Genomic DNA, 16821 nt, shown 5'->3' on the forward strand with positions numbered 1-16821 from the left:
TAGGATCCTGAATGGTTTGTTGTGGCTGGTAATATAATTGGGGGGCCCCTGCCATAGGCTCCTGAATGGTTTGTTGTGGCTGGTAATATAATTGGGGGACCCCTGCCATAGGATCCTGAATGGTTTGTTGTGGCTGGTAATATAATTGGGGGGCCCCTGCCATAGGCTCCTGAATGGTTTGTTGTGGCTGGTGATATAATTGGGGGGCCCCTGCCATAGGCTCCTGAATGGTTTGTTGTGGCTGGTAATATAATTGGGGGACCCCTGCCATAGGATCCTGAATGGTTTGTTGTGGCTGGTAATATAATTGGGGGGCCCCTGCCATAGGATCCTGAATGGTTTGTTGTGGCTGGTAATATAATTGGGGGGCCCCTGCCATAGGCTCCTGAATGGTTTGTTGTGGCTGGTAATATAATTGGGGGGCCCCTGCCATAGGCTCCCGAATGGTTTGTTGTGGCTGGTAATATAATTGGGGGGCCCCTGCCATAGGCTCCTGAATGGTTTGTTGTGGCTGGTAATATAATTGGGGGGCCCCTGCCATAGGCTCCCGAATGGTTTTGTCTCATTGTGTATTATAAACCCTGTGATTTTATCCTCCAGGTGAGTATGTCAGTGATCTGGGTGAAATCTGAATCTGAACCGGTCCCTTGGTGGGTAGTGGCCCTGGCCCTGATCGCTGGACTACTGCTGCTGGCTTTGCTTATCTTCGTCATGTACAAGGTACACACACACACAACCGTGCCAATGATAGATTCCAATCTGTCGTTTTTCTCTCCACTCTCCTGGGCTCTTCCAACCATTACTGTATCTAAAACCTCTCCTTACCTCCCACTTGATGTGACAGAAGGGACCAGTTTCCTCCATTACTGTATCTAAAAACCATTGTCTTCTCTTTACCACCCTCTGACAGAAGTGACCAGCTGAAAGCCTAATGATGAGCTTCCGCCATATTGTTTTCACCTGTCAAGTCCTTTCTTTCAAACCATTTCATTTAACGGTTGCAATTCACCAATGACAAAAATATAACATACACTCCCCTCTGTATTTATCTGGACGGTGAAGCTAAAAATGTGTGTCTGTCTGGATTTAAGGCAACAGTACAGAATGTCACCTTTATTTATATATCTGTTTCACCGTTATGAAATTAAAGCAATTTATGTATCTAGTCGTCGTCCCCCCCCCCCCCCCCCATTTTAAAGGTGTCATAGTCAAAAGTTGAGTATTTGGTACCATATTCTTAGCACGCAATGACTACATCAAGCTGGTGTCTCTACAAACTGGATGGATGTATTTGCTGTTTGTTTTGGATCATATTGTGTCCAATAGAAATTAATAATGTAATTTTGTAAGAATATAATGTTTCTGAACACTACATCAATAAATGATACCCCCCAAAACATATCAAGCCCCCCAACAAATGCTAACCTCCCATTATTGGTAATGGTGAGAGGTAAGCATGTTTTCAGGCTATTATCTAACTTTCTCACTCATCATTATTATTCACGATTTTGCAATTCCTTATTATCTGCAATCATGGTAGAATCCACACGAATGTAGAAATGTTCAGAGGATTTCTTTTTTGGGGGGGATCCTAATTGACTGTGCCTCCTCCCTCCAGCTGGGTTTCTTCGAGCGTGTACGCCCCCCACAGGAAGACAGCGTGGAGAAGGAGCAGCTGGCGCCGCAGGAGAACGGTGACAGGAACACAGATGCTTGAAAGACCCCCCCCCCCCGAGGCTCTTAACGCACGACCCTGTGTAGCTGTCTGTAAATACACAACGGATAACCCGTGTCTGAATAGGTTCCCTATGTAATGCTCTACTTTGGAACAGAGCCCCGATGGGAAAGCACCAGTGTACACACACACAGTCCCATCTACTCTTTATAATCATACTCACACTGTACACTGTACCCTGTACCCTGCATCCTGAAGCCCTGTACCCTGTATCCTGAAGCCCTGTACACTGTACCCTGCATCCTGAAGCCCTGTACCTTGTATCTGCATCCTGAAGCCCTGTACCTTGTATCTGCATCCTGAAGCCCTGTACCCTGAAGCCCTGTATCCTGAAGCCCTGTATCCTGAAGCCCTGTACCCTGTACCCTGAAGCCCTGTACACTGTACCCTGTATCCTGAAGCCCTGTACCCTGTATCCTGAAGCCCTGTACCTTGTATCTGCATCCTGAAGCCCTGTACCCTGAAGCCCTGTACCTTGTATCTGAATCCTGAAGCCCTGTACCCTGAAGCCCTGTACCTTGTATCTGCATCCTGAAGCCCTGTACACTGTACCCTGTAGTCTACTGCTCCTCTTGCATATATTTAGACAACACTGCTGTATGACATGGCTGGGAAGAACAAACAAGTCATTTGATATTAAAATGCTGATGTAAATCATTTTTTTTTTTTTTTAAAAGGACTCCCGATCTTCTTCTGGTTATTGTTCAGCATCTTTTAGTGCACTTGGACTTTCAGTTTTTTTAAATGAATTGCTTGCTACAACAATGTGAATTCGAGACTGCAAGGATGATATGAGGTGGAAGAGTTATCAATAACAATGTTGTATTGTCTTCAATGACAATACATGACATGTGTTTTTGAATGGGCAACTGCAAGGTGTTAATATGGACGTATTGTATGTTCTGTTATGCTTCTGGCAATTGATGACATTCGGGGCAATTTTCCACTCTCCAGGTACAGGATTATATGTAGGGACATATACAAATCACAGTTTGTATAAAAGGACGAAATTTACCCATATTGGGTAATCAACGTGGCACTTCATTTTTTTTTTTTTGTATCAGAGCACTATAATATCTAATGAAACATTACCCATCACCCACTGCTTCATCTGTTTCTTCACACTTTGGTTTTATTTATCTTAAAGCAAGTTTGATGTTACAGACCTAGTTGTAATTTTACCAGACATTTTTTTTCAATTGATTTCCAGTTCCTTGTTCATACTTGTTTTGTAAAGACAATATTGGAAATGGTGATGTATTCCTTCCCCACATATCTGGTTGAGCTGACAAAGTTTTGATCTTTCCTAAATTAAAATGTCTAAAACCATAAGCATTTCTCTGTGCCCTGCTTTTATACTTGTTGCCACATTATCGGCTGTGATCCTGATAAACTTTATAGCACTTAAAGTTATCTGATGAACTGTGTTCATAGATGATTTATGAAACATTTAACAACTAGCCTAAGTTCCCATAAACTTACATCTCCCTCCCAACACAATTTATACATAAGACAATTCATTTTTTTGGGTAATAATATTTATTTTGATATCATAAACCGGTAAGTACATTTCCACTTGAAAGGATCTGAATCAGTCTTGCTGGGTGTGGAGAAGAACAACTTTTTCTTTTTACTGTCTGTCTGTCAGCAAGAAGCTGAGGTCACTGCCAGATTCAAATTCTGTTGTTGGCTTCCCCCTGAAACACAAACACAGGCTGAGAGAGAGACAGGATCACATAACCCGATCACATAACCCCTAGTTATTTACTAGTGTTAGGTAACATACACAACTATAGAAGAGACATTTTAGCCTGCTTTATTGTGTTCAACACTTTGATATGTTAAACTTGTTTTGTGCTTTATTGGGCCTGTGTGAGTGAGAGAGATGATTGGTGTTACCTGGTGAACAGCCGTGCCTTGCAGGTGCCCAGTAGAGTAGCCTTGTTTCCTTCTACTAGCAACATGGAGCCCTCTCTCAAGCCCTAAGACAAATCAACAATCAGTGAAAGCATAGCCTAATATGTAGAATACAATCTCTCTCAGACACCAGAACAGATGGAGGTCAGGGTCCTCGTGGTTCAATCTTTATCTCTCAGACTCCTCGTGGTTCAATCTTTATCTCTCAGACTCCTCGTGGTTCAATCTTTATCTCTCAGACTCCTCGTGGTTCAATCTGTATCTCTCAGACTCACCAGAACAGATGGAGTGTCAGGTTCCTCATGGTTCAATCTGTATCTCTCAGACTCACCAGAACAGATGGAGTGTCAGGTTCCTCATGGTTCAATCTGTATCTCTCAGACTCACCAGAACTGATGGCGTATCAGGTTCCTCATGGTTCAATCTTTATCTCTCAGACTCACCAGAACTGATGGCGTATCAGGTTCCTCATGGTACTGAATGATCCTCTGCTCTCGTGTCTCCTGGGGAGAAGAAGGGAAAAAAAACAAAAGACAGTGTGACATTTTGACCTTACACCAGCTTCCTTTAAGGCACTACGGTTCCCAGACACAGATGAACCTAGTCCCAGACTACAAAAGCATTTTCAATGGAGATTCTACATTCAGGATAACCATTGAATATTTGTCAGAGAAACCAGCCCTACTATTTTCATCAATAACTATACTGAACTGATACTCTGCTATATAATACTACCCTGTACAACTCACCCCCATGTGTCTGCTGTTAGGGTCCGTATCCAGGAAGTGAGGGTTGATGTTGAAAGGCACTAAACCAATGGCATTGAAGGAGGGCGGGTACACGATAGGCATGTCGTTGGTAGTGTTAATGCTGACAGTAGAGACGTTGGTGCCAGCACTGGAACCCATGTAGGGAACACCATCCTGGAGTTATAACAGAGAGAGTTACTGTAGGGAACACCATCCTGGAGTTATAACAGAGAGTTACTGTAGGGAACACCATCCTGGAGTTATAACAGAGAGTTACTGTAGGGAACACCATCCTGGAGTTATAACAGAGAGTTACTGTAGGGAACACCATCCTGGAGTTATAACAGAGAGTTACTGTAGGGAACACCATCCTGGAGTTATAACAGAGAGTTACTGTAGGGAACACCATCCTGGAGTTATAACAGAGAGTTACTGTAGGGAACACCATCCTGGAGTTATAACAGAGAGTTACTGTAGGGAACACCATCCTGGAGTTATAACAGAGAGTTACTGTAAGGTAACTGTGGGGTTACTGTAGGGTTACTGTAGGGTTACTGTAGGGGTTACTGTAGGGGTTAGGGCTACTGTAGGGTTAGTGTTACTGTAGGGTTACTGTAGGGGTTACTGTAGGGGTTAGGGCTACTGTAGGGTTACTGTAGGGGTTAGGGTTACTGTAGGGTTACTGTAGGGGTTAGGGCTACTGTAGGGTTAGTGTTACTGTAGGGTTACTGTAGGGGTTACTGTAGGGGTTAGGGCTACTGTAGGGTTAGTGTTACTGTAGGGTTAGTGTTACTGTAGGGGTTACTGTAGGGTTACTGTAGGGGTTAGGGCTACTGTAGGGTTAGTGTTACTGTAGGGTTAGTGTTACTGTAGGGGTTACTGTAGGGTTACTGTAGGGTTTGGGTTACTGTAGAGTTACTGTAGGGTTACTGTAGGATTACTGTAGGGTTTGGGTTACTGTAGGATTACTGTAGGGTTACTGTAGGATTACTGTAGGGTTACTGTAGGATTACTGTAGGGTAACTGTAGGATTACTGTAGGGTTACTGTAGGGTTAGGGTTACTGTAGGGGTTAGGGCTACAGTAGGGTTAGTGTTACTGTAGGTTAGGGTTACTGTAGGGTTACTGTAGGGTTACTGTAGGGGTTAGGGTTACTGTAGGGTTACTGTAGGGTTTGGGTTACTGTAGGGTTACTGTAGGGGTTACTGTAGGATTACTGTAGGGTTTGGGTTACTGTAGGGTTACTGTAGGGGTTACTGTAGGGTTACTGTAGGGTTATTGTAGTGTTACTGTAGGGTTACTGTAGGGGTTACTGTAGGGTTTGGGTTACTGTAGGGTTACTGTAGGGGTTACTGTAGGGTTTGGGTTACTGTAGGGTTACTGTAGGGGTTACTGTAGGGTTACTGTAGGGTTACTGTAGGGTTTGGGTTACTGTAGGGTTACTGTAGGGTTACTGTGGGGTTACTGTAGGTTAGGGTTACTGTAGGTTAGGGTTACTGTAGGGTTACTGTTGGGGTTAGGGATACTGTAGGGTTACTGTAGGGGTTACTGTAGGGTTACTGTAGTGTTACTGTAGGGGTTTCTGTAGTGTTACTGTAGGGGTTACTGTAGTGTTACTGTAGGGGTTACTGTAGTGTTACTGTAGTGGTTACTGTAGGGGTTACTGTAGGGGTTACTGTAGGGGTTACTGTAGGAGTTACTGTAGGGGTTAGGGTTACTGTAGTGTTACTGTAGGGGTTACTGTAGTGTTACTGTAGGGGTTACTGTAGTGTTACTGTAGGGGTTACTGTAGGGGTTACTGTAGGGTTACTGTTGGGGTTAGGGTTACTGTACTGTTACTGTAGGGTTACTGTAGGGTTACTGTAGGGGTTACTGTAGGGTTACTGTAGGGTTACTGTAGGGTTACTGTTGGGGTTACTGTAGGGTTACTGTTGGGGTTAGGGATACTGTAGGGGTTACTGTAGGGGTTACTGTAGGGTTATGGTTACTGTAGAGTTACTGTAGGGGTTGCTGTAGGGTTACTGTAGGTTTAGGGTTAGGGTTACTGTAGGGTTACTGTAGGGTTAGGGTTACTGTAGGGGTTACTGTAGGGGTTACTGTAGGGGTTACTGTGGGGTTACTGTGGGGTTACTGTGGGTTACTGTGGGTTACTGTAGGGTTACTGTAGGGGTTACTGTAGGGTTATTGTAGTGTTACTGTGGGGTTACTGTGGGGTTACTGTAGGGTTAACTGTAGGGTTACTGTGGGGTTACTGTAGGATTACTGTAGGGTTACTGTAGGATTACTGTAGGGTTACTGTAGGGTTAGGGTTACTGTAGGGGTTAGGGCTACTGTAGGGTTAGTGTTACTGTAGGTTAGGGTTACTGTAGGTTAGGGTTACTGTAGGGTTACTGTAGGGTTACTGTAGGGGTTAGGGTTACTGTAGGGTTACTGTAGGGTTTGGGTTACTGTAGGGTTACTGTAGGGGTTACTGTAGGATTACTGTAGGGTTTGGGTTACTGTAGGGGTTACTGTAGGGTTACTGTAGGGTTATTGTAGTGTTACTGTAGGGTTACTGTAGGGGTTACTGTAGGGTTTGGGTTACTGTAGGGTTACTGTAGGGGTTACTGTAGGGTTTGGGTTACTGTAGGGTTACTGTAGGGGTTACTGTAAGGTTACTGTAGGGTTACTGTAGGGTTTGGGTTACTGTAGGGTTACTGTGGGGTTACTGTGGGGTTACTGTAGGTTAGGGTTACTGTAGGTTAGGGTTACTGTAGGGTTACTGTTGGGGTTAGGGATACTGTAGGGTTACTGTAGGGGTTACTGTAGGGTTACTGTAGTGTTACTGTAGGGGTTTCTGTAGTGTTACTGTAGGGTTTACTGTAGTGTTACTGTAGGGGTTACTGTAGTGTTACTGTAGTGGTTACTGTAGGGGTTACTGTAGGGGTTACTGTAGGAGTTACTGTAGGGGTTAGGGTTACTGTAGTGTTACTGTAGGGGTTACTGTAGTGTTACTGTAGGGGTTACTGTAGTGTTACTGTAGGGGTTACTGTAGGGGTTACTGTAGGGTTACTGTAGGGTTACTGTTGGGGTTAGGGTTACTGTACTGTTACTGTAGGGTTACTGTAGGGTTACTGTAGGGGTTACTGTAGGGTTACTGTAGGGTTACTGTTGGGGTTACTGTAGGGTTACTGTTGGGGTTAGGGATACTGTAGGGGTTACTGTAGGGGTTACTGTAGGGTTATGGTTACTGTAGAGTTACTGTAGGGGTTGCTGTAGGGTTACTGTAGGTTTAGGGTTAGGGTTACTGTAGGGTTACTGTAGGGTTAGGGTTACTGTAGGGGTTACTGTAGGGTTACTGTGGGGTTACTGTGGGGTTACTGTGGGGTTACTGTAGGGTTACTGTAGGGGTTACTGTAGGGTTATTGTAGTGTTACTGTGGGGTTACTGTGGGGTTACTGTAGGGTTAACTGTAGGGTTACTGTGGGGTTACTGTAGGATTACTGTAGGGTTACTGTAAGGTTACTGTAGGTGTTACTGTAGGGGTTACTGTAGTGTTACTGTAGGGTTAATGTAGGGTTACTGTTGGGGTTAGGGATACTGTAGGGGTTATTGTTGTGTTACTGTAGGGTTACTGTGGGGTTACTGTAGGGTTACTGTGGGGTTACTGTGGGGTTACTGTAGGGTTACTGTAGGGTTACTGTAGGGGTTACTGTAGGGTTATTGTAGTGTTACTGTGGGGTTACTGTGGGGTTACTGCAGGGTTAACTGTAGGGTTACTGTGGGGGTACTGTAGGATTACTGTAGGGTTACTGTAGGGTTACTGTAGGTGTTACTGTAGGGGTTACTGTAGTGTTACTGTAGGGTTACTGTAGGGTTACTGTAGTGTTACTGTAGGGTTACTGTGGGGTTACTGTAGGGTTACTGTAGTGTTACTGTAGGGTTACTGTGGGGTTACTGTAGGGTTACTGTAGGGTTACTGTAGGTGTTACTGTAGGGTTATGGTTACTGTAGAGTTACTGTAGGGGTTGCTGTAGGGTTACTGTAGGGTTAGGGTTAGGGTTACTGTAGGGTTACTGTAGGGTTAGGGTTACTGTAGGGTTACTGTAGGGGTTACTGTAGGGGTTACTGTAGGTTAGGGTTACTGTAGGGGTTACTGTAGGGTTACTTTAGGGGTTACTGTAGGGGTTACTGTAGGGTTACTGTTGGGTTACTGTAGTGTTACTGTAGGGGTTACTGTAGGGTTACTGTAGGGTTACTGTTGGGTTACTGTAGGGGTTACTGTAGGGTTACTGTAGGGTTACTGTAGGGTTACTCTAGGGGTTACTGTAGGGTTAGGGTTACTGTAGGGTTACTGTAGGGTTAGGGTTACTGTAGGGGTTACTGTAGGGTTACTGTAGGGTTACTGTAGGTTAGGGTTACTGTAGGGGTTACTGTAGGGGTTACTGTAGGGTTACTGTAGGATTACTGTAGGGTTAGGGTTAGGGTTACTGTAGGGTTACTGTAGGGTTAGGGTTACTGTAGGGGTTACTGTAGGGTTACTGTTGGGGTTACTGTAGTGTTACTGTAGGGGTTACTGTAGGGTTACTGTTGGGGTTAGGGATACTGTAGGGGTTATTGTAGTGTTACTGTAGGGTTACTGTGGGGTTACTGTAGGGTTACTGTGGGGTTACTGTGGGGTTACTGTAGGGTTACTGTAGGGGTTACTGTAGTGTTATTGTAGTGTTATTGTAGTGTTACTGTAGGGTTAACTGTAGCGTTACTGTGGGGTTACTGTAAGGTTACTGTAGGGTTACTCTAGGGTTACTCTAGGGGTTACTGTAGTGTTACTGTAGGGGTTACTGTAGGGGTTAGGGATACTGTAGGGGTTATTGTAGTGTTACTGTGGGGTTACTGTAGGGTTACTGTAGGGTTACTGTAGGGTTACTGTAGGGTTATGGTTACTGTAGAGTTACTGTAGGGGTTGCTGTAGGGTTACTGTAGGGTTACTGTAGGGTTAGGGTTAGGGTTACTGTAGGGTTACTGTAGGGTTACTGTAGGGTTAGGGTTACTGTAGGGTTACTGTAGGGGTTACTGTTGGGTTACTGTTGGGTTACTGTTGGGTTACTGTAGGGTTACTGTAGGGTTACTGTTGGGTTACTGTAGGGGTTACTGTAGGGTTACTGTAGGGGTTACTGTAGGGTTACTGTAGGGTTACTGTTGGGTTACTGTAGGGTTACTGTAGGGGTTACTGTAGGGTTACTGTAGGTTAGGGTTACTGTAGGGTTACTGTGGGGTTACTGTAGGGTTACTGTGGGGGTTACTGTAGGGTTAGGGTTACTGTAGGGTTACTGTAGGGTTACTGTAGGGGTTACTGTAGGGTTACTGTAGGGTTAGGGTTACTGTAGGGTTACTGTAGGGTTACTGTAGGGGTTACTGTAGGGTTACTGTTGGGGTTAGGTGGTGGAGACGTTAGTACCGGCCCTGGAGCCCATGTGGGCTCACCATTCTGGGGCATAAGAGTAAGCAGGATACACAATCATTCAGTTGTTTATTCCACTCATGGGCTCTCTCTATTGGCTATATCAGTTGACAGTAAGAACAACGTTTGTACACGCAGGAATCAACTGTAAATATTGTGAAATTACAGTTTAATCTGAGACAGTGTTTCCCAAAAACTACCTAAACTACTGCCAGCCATTCAGGTGTGCCAGTTCTGGAATATAGGCTATCAGAGTGAAACAGCTGTAGTACCCGAGGACAGGTTTTGGGGAACACTGCTCAAACAAACAAATGATATCAGTCTGACCTGCAGAACCCTCTTGTTGATCTCAGACAGCACATTGTTGTCGTAGAGACATTTCAGCAGACGGAATGTGTTGCCACCGCCTATAAAGAGAACAACTGTTATGACTTTATTACACTGTATACCATCCTACTTTATTACACTGTATACCGTCCTACTGTATACCGTCCTACTTTATTACACTGTATACCGTCCTACTTTATTACACTGTATACCATCCTACTTTATTACACTGTATACCAACCTACTTTATTACACTGTATACCATCCTACTTTATTACACTGTATACTGTCCTACTTTATTACACTGTATACCATGCTACTGTATACCGTCCTACTTTATTACACTGTATACCGTCCTACTTTATTACACTGTATACCGTCCTACTTTATTACACTGTATACTGTCCTACTTTATTACACTGTATACCGTCCTACTTTATTACACTGTATACCCTACTACTTTATTACACTGTATACCATCCTACTTTATTACACTGTATGCTGTCCTACTTTATTACACTGTATACATCCTACTGTATTACACTGTATACCATCCTACTTTATTACACTGTATACCGTTCTACTTTATTACACTGTATACTGTCCTACTTTATTACACTGTATACCGTCCTACTTTATTACACTGTATACCCTACTACTTTATTACACTGTATACCATCCTACTTTTACACTGTATACTGTCCTACTTTATTACACTGTATACCGTCCTACTTTATTACACTGTATACCGTCCTACTTTATTACACTGTATACCCTACTACTTTATTACACTGTATACCATCCTACTTTATTACACTGTATACCGTCCTACTTTATTACACTGTATACCGTCCTACTTTATTACACTGTATACCATCCTACTGTATTACACTGTATACCATCCTACTTTATTACACTGTATACCGTACTACTTTATTACACTGTATACCAACCTACTACCTTCTTAACATGTAGTCAATCTGTGTACTGGTGTGTAGATTACTTTAACTCTTGCATTCCTTCAATGACACCTACTGTATGTAGGCCTATGGTTTTTGTATTTCATATTTGAGAGGCCCTATGAGGTGCTAAAGTACGAGCTCAAGGTCCGCTCCTCACCTATAAATATACCCTCAGCCTTCCTTACAGCTTCCACTGGGTCAGAGGCCTCGTGTATGCTGTCCACCTCATAACCTGTCAGACAAACAGACAACCACTCACATTAGAACAGCCAATAACCTGCCTCACATCGACACCCTAGTCCTTACTACGCACACTGCACCTGATAACGTCTAAGAGAGAGGGTTTGACAAGTGTTAAACGAAATGTGCTTATATCAATCAAGTCCTCTCAGATCTCCACAAGAGCATAAAGCATAGGGTCTAGGGATTCATTTGGGATTGGGCCTGAGTTACTTGATTGATTTGGGATTGGGCCTGAGATATTTGATTGATTTGGGATTGGGCCTGAGTTATTTGATTGATTTGGGATTGGGCCTGAGTTATTTGATTGATTTGGGATTAGGCCTGAGTTATTTGACTGATTTGGGATTGGGCCTGAGATATTTGATTGATTTGGGATTAGGCCTGAGTTATTTGATTGATTTGGGATTGGGCCTGAGATATTTGATTGATTTGGGATTAGGCCTGAGATATTTGATTGATTTGGGATTGGGCCTGAATTACTTGATTGATTTGGGATTGGGCCTGAGATATTTGATTGATTTGGGATTGGGCCTGAGATATTCCAGACACACAGCATTAGGGCTGTGTAAAGGGAATGGACCAGTGTAAAAGACGTACCCAAACTGTTGAACTTGTCCCTGGCAGTCTTTGCGTAGCCATCTCTATCACACAGTGCATAAGGGATGAATAAGATCCTCGCCACACCTCTGCAAGAAATACATTACACTGTTAGGTTATACACTGACTATACGAAACATTAGGAACACCTTCCTAGTATTGAGTTGTAACCACACCCCTCCACTTTTTTCCTCAGAACAGCCTCAATTCGTCGGGGCATGAACTCTACAAGGTGTCGAAAGCGTTCCACGGAGTTGCTGGCCCATGTTGACTCCAATGCTTCCCACAGTTGTGTCCAGTTGGCTGGATGTCCTTTGGGTGGTGGACCATTCTTAATACACACGGGAAACTGTTGAGCGTGAAAAACCCAGCAGCGTTGCAGTTCTTTACATAAACCGGTGTGCCTGGCACCTACTACCATACCCCGTTCAAAGGCACTTAAATCTTTGGTCTTGCCATTCACCTCTAAATGTCAAACATACACAATCCATGTCTCATGTTTAAGTAGTTAGAGACATGTATAAGTAGTTAGAGACATGTTTAAGTAGTTAGAGACATGTTTAAGTAGTTAGAGACATGTATTATTAGTTAGAGACATGTTTAAGTAGTTAGAGACATGTTTAAGTAGTTAGAGACATGTTTAAGTAGTTAGAGACATGTATAAGTAGTTAGAGACATGTATAAGTAGTTAGAGACATGTTTAAGTAGTTAGAGACATGTTTAAGTAGTTAGAGACATGTATAAGTAGTTAGAGGCATGTATAAGTAATTAGAGACATGTATAAGTAGTTAGAGACATGTTTAAGTAGTTAGAGACATGTTTAAGTAGTTAGAGACATGTATAAGTAGTTAGAGACATAGTTAGAGACATGTTTAAGTAGTTAGAGACATGTATAAGTAGTTAGAGACATGTTTAAGTAGTTAGAGACATGTTTAAGTAGTTAGAGACATGTATAAGTAGTTAGAGACATGTTTAAGTAGTTAGAGACATGTATAAGTAGTTAGAGACATGTATAAGTAGTTAGAGACATAGTTAAGTAGTTAGAGGCATGTATAAGTAGTTAGAGACATGTTTAAGTAGTTAGAGGCATGTTTAAGTAGTTAGAGACATGTATAAGTAGTTAGAGACATGTATAAGTAGTTAGCGACATGTATAAGTAGTTAGACATGTATTAGTAGTTAGAGACATGTATTAGTAGTTAGAGACATGTATAAGTAGTTAGAGACATAGTTAGAGACATGTATAAGTAGTTAGAGACATGTTTAAGTAGTTAGAGACATTTATAAGTAGTTAGAGACATGTATAAGTAGTTAGAGACATGTATAAGTAGTTAGAGACATGTTTAAGTAGTTAGAGACATGTTTAAGTAGTTAGAGACATGTTTAGAGACATGTTTAAGTAGTTAGAGGCATGTATAAGTAGTTAGAGACATGTTTAAGTAGTTAGAGACATGTTTAAGTAGTTAGAGACATGTATAAGTAGTTAGAGACATGTTTAAGTAGTTAGAGACATGTATAAGTAGTTAGAGACATGTTTAAGTAGTTAGAGACATGTATAAGTAGTTAGAGACATGTTTAAGTAGTTAGAGACATGTTTAAGTAGTTAGAGACATGTATAAGTAGTTAGAGACATGTTTAACTAGCTAGAGTAAAGGAGGGTCAGATTGTAAGTGTACAGTACAACAGCATTCCTTCCATAGTCTTTAGGGGTGTGATTTTTTTAGAGTAGTCCAGGCACTTTGATGGTCAGTATAGGTCAGTGGATTTAGATACTTACTTTCCGAAAAAGTCTTTGATCTGCTGTTGACAATGTTCCAGATATCCACCCCCGTGCAGGGTTGAGTTGGACACGAGCAGAAGTCTCCTCTTCATATCTTTCAAGACAAGGTTTTGATCAAAGTTTACAACTCACTCAGGGTTAAATAGGCTACCTCATCCTACACCTCAAAGATGACTTTAGCAGTACATAGCCGGCGTGCATAAACAGGAAGTGTTCTCAGGAGGTGTCAAGGTACAAGGTCTATGGAGTGAGATTTGTTTATTTATTCTCTAAGTATGGCCACCACGATCTGTGTGTATATTCAACATAACTCACAAATAAAACAATGATCTGTGAATACATAAAAAAATATTTTGTCAATAAAACCAAAATCCTCAATAAAATAAAATTGTAAAAAAATCACAAATGAAACCATAATCTGTGAATATGTAAAAAATATTTCACAAATTAAACCATTATCCATGAATATGAACAAAAATTCTGTAAACACAGAACACAGATCCACAAGCACTTTCTGAATGCACAAATGCACATTCCACAGATGTAAACGTTAGAGATTTCTGAACATTCGCTCACAAATTGTTCAACATTTGTTCAAATCGTAGTTTTATTTGTGAGCTATGTTGAATATTTTCAGATCATGATTTTATTTGTGATTTATGGTGAATACTTGTGAAATATATTTTTTACATATTCATGGATAATGGTTAAATTTGTGATATTTTTGGCGGATTATGGTTTTATTTTACTAAATATATTCACGGATTATAGTTTTATTTGGGAGTTATGCTGAATATACATGTATCGTGGTGGACATACTTAGAGAATAAAGAAACAAATCTACCTCCATTCAATTTCCTGGTCTCAGTTTAAAGTTCAACTACGGGTCTGTTTTGCTGACAAGTCTCTCATACAGTCATTAAATAATCTAATCTGATTACTTCTCCTGATAAATCTACCTGTTGTCGAAAAGGTTGTGAAATCTTTCGATACAACAAACCTTTGGCGATTATTCTTGTGGTCATTGATTGGAAACAATGTTGCGCGTCAAGAGGTCACAGATTGCAACACTGATTTAAAAGTAGCCTTGACCACATATGATATTTACAGTTTCGTAGGAAATGTTCAAATGTCGGCTACAAAACTGTACCTTTGCGTCAAGGTTTTCTCATGCTGTTACCGTGTGTGGAAAAGCGGTCAGCTGATAAATCACATGACAAGCCTCATGTCACATGGTGCTTTCACGACCACTGGGAAATCGGAAAAACACGAAGTCAAACCATGACATCGGCGATCTTCGGGTCAGAAAGTCGTAGCTCTTAAAAAGATGCCCGAGTTTCCGCCTTGGAATTGCAAGTTGAATGACCGTTCAAAACAAATTTTCTCCATCGGAGCTCAATCCTATGAGAAGTTATTTAGAAAACAGTGATGTCGGAGATTTTCGAGTTCCCAGGTGATTTCCACGCAGCATCAACAGCGAGAGGCAGATGATATACGGACACGCCCGGTGACCCAAAAATCGATGACGTACGTCGCGCACTTGAGAGTCGAACATCAAATCAAATTGTATTGGTCAAGATGCGCCAAATACAACTTGTTTAGATTTTACCGTGAAACGCTTCCTTACAAGCACTTCCCAAAGATGCAGAGTTTTAAAAGAATAATACAATAAAATAGAGAAGAATGGAGCTACATTGAACTCCAAAAGTGTTGGGACAGTGACACATTATTTGTTGTTTTGGCTCTGTACTTCAGCACTTTGGATTTGAAATTATACAATGAGGGTATTTTCTTCCATATCGGGTGAACCATTAATTTCAACATATTTATTGTGTGAAATGGTAGGCTATCTCTCTGGCCACCCCCAAAGCCAACTCCTCCTTTGGCCGTCTCTCTTTCCAGTTCTCTGCTGCCAATGACTGGAACGAACTACAAAAATCTCTGAAACTGGAAACACTTATCTCCCTCACTAGCTTTAAGCACCAGCTGTCAGAGCAGCTCACAGATCACTGCACCTGTACATAGCCCATCTATAATTTAGCCCAAACTACTACCTCTTCCCCTACTGTATTTATATATTTATTTTGCTCCTTTGCACCCCATTATTTCTATTTCTACTTTGCACTTTCTTCCACTGCAAATCTACCATTCCAGTGTTTTACTTGCTATATTATATTTACTTTGCCACCTTGGCCTTTTTTGCCTTTACCTCCCTTATCTCACCTCATTTGCTCACATTGTATATAGACTTATTTTCTACTGTATTATTGACTGCATGTTTGTTTTACTCCATGTGTAACTCTGTGTTGTTGTATGTGTCGAACTGCTTTGCTTTATCTTGGCCAGGTCGCAATTGTAAATGAGAACTTGTTCTGAACTTGCCTACCTGGTTAAATAAAGGTGAAATAAAAAATAAATAAATAAAAAATAGTAGCCCACAATGGCATAGAAATTAATTGGCCTACTTGATGGCCAACAATGTATAATTCTTCACATTTAATGTCAGTTACATTGTGGACTTTTCCCCATAACAGAAGCACTCAAGCCATAGACTTTTCTCTCTGCTTCCGCAAGGCAAGGTGCCGGTGCATCAGGTCTGACACCAACAGGCTCCTGAACAGCTTCTATCCCCAAACCATAGACTTTTCTCTCTGCTTCCGCAAGGCAAGGTGCCGGTGCATCAGGTCTGACACCAACAGGCTCCTGAACAGCTTCTATCCCCAAGCCATAGACTTTTCTCTCTGCTTCCGCAAGGCAAGGTGCCGGTGCATCAGGTCTGACACCAACAGGCTCCTGAACAGCTTCTATCCCCAAACCATAGACTTTTCTCTCCGCTTCCGCAAGGCAAGGTGCCGGTGCATCAGGTCTGACACCAACAGGCTCCTGAACAGCTTCTATCCCCAAGCCATAAGACTTTTCTCTCTGCTTCCGCAAGGCAAGGTGCCGGTGCATCAGGTCTGACACCAACAGGCTCCTGAACAGCTTCTATCCCCAAACCATAGACTTTTCTCTCTGCTTCCGCAAGGCAAGGTGCCGGTGCATCAGGTCTGACACCAACAGGCTCCTGAACAGC

The 16821-nt window shown here is 42.2% G+C and overlaps 2 protein-coding genes across 6 annotated transcripts in view; one reads left to right on the plus strand and one right to left on the minus strand.

The window, feature by feature from the left end:
• The window catches only part of LOC115160573 (integrin alpha-V), a 42674-nt gene extending 39607 nt beyond the window's left edge, over nt 1–3067 (plus strand). The window contains exons 18-19 of the mRNA XM_029710732.1: nt 601–720; nt 1619–3067. Of these exons, the coding sequence (XP_029566592.1) occupies nt 601–720; nt 1619–1717 (219 nt within the window). The 3' untranslated portion in view covers nt 1718–3067. The remainder of the gene's footprint in view (nt 1–600; nt 721–1618) is intronic.
• Nucleotides 3068–3255: 188 nt separating this feature from the next.
• si:dkey-69o16.5 (peptidase E) lies at nt 3256–15020 on the minus strand. 5 transcript variants are annotated; one of them, XM_029712402.1, is made up of 10 exons: nt 14749–14882; nt 13746–13842; nt 11970–12058; nt 11287–11361; nt 10168–10247; nt 4402–4575; nt 4120–4155; nt 3928–3951; nt 3635–3717; nt 3256–3432 (listed from the first exon to the last, which is right to left on the minus strand). In XM_029712402.1, exons 1-10 carry the CDS (start codon nt 14771–14773, stop codon nt 3366–3368), a joined length of 750 nt encoding a protein of 249 aa, XP_029568262.1. In that variant the 5' UTR covers nt 14774–14882; the 3' UTR covers nt 3256–3365. The 5 variants fall into 5 exon arrangements, with proteins under 5 accessions (XP_029568262.1, XP_029568263.1, XP_029568264.1 ...); XM_029712403.1 differs by lacking the exon at nt 3928–3951 and adding an exon at nt 3984–4007; XM_029712404.1 differs by lacking the exons at nt 3928–3951; nt 14749–14882 and adding an exon at nt 14899–15020 and having other exon boundaries at nt 4096–4155.
• Between the last annotated feature and the right edge of the window lie 1801 nt (nt 15021–16821).

The sequence above is a fragment of the Salmo trutta genome, chromosome 24, assembly GCF_901001165.1.
Source record: "Salmo trutta chromosome 24, fSalTru1.1, whole genome shotgun sequence".
NCBI classification, from domain to species: domain Eukaryota; kingdom Metazoa; phylum Chordata; class Actinopteri; order Salmoniformes; family Salmonidae; genus Salmo; species Salmo trutta.

Excerpts from the sequence above, each read along its gene's own strand:
- si:dkey-69o16.5 (XM_029712402.1), bottom strand. The coding sequence starts at position 14,773 with ATGACCACAAGAATAATCGCCAAAG. Across the intron at positions 12,059-13,745 it reads ATCAAAGACTTTTTCGGAAA|AGGTGTGGCGAGGATCTTAT; the intron begins GTAAGTATCTAA and ends TATTTCTTGCAG. Across the intron at positions 11,362-11,969 it reads GGACAAGTTCAACAGTTTGG|GTTATGAGGTGGACAGCATA; the intron begins GTACGTCTTTTA and ends TTTGTCTGACAG.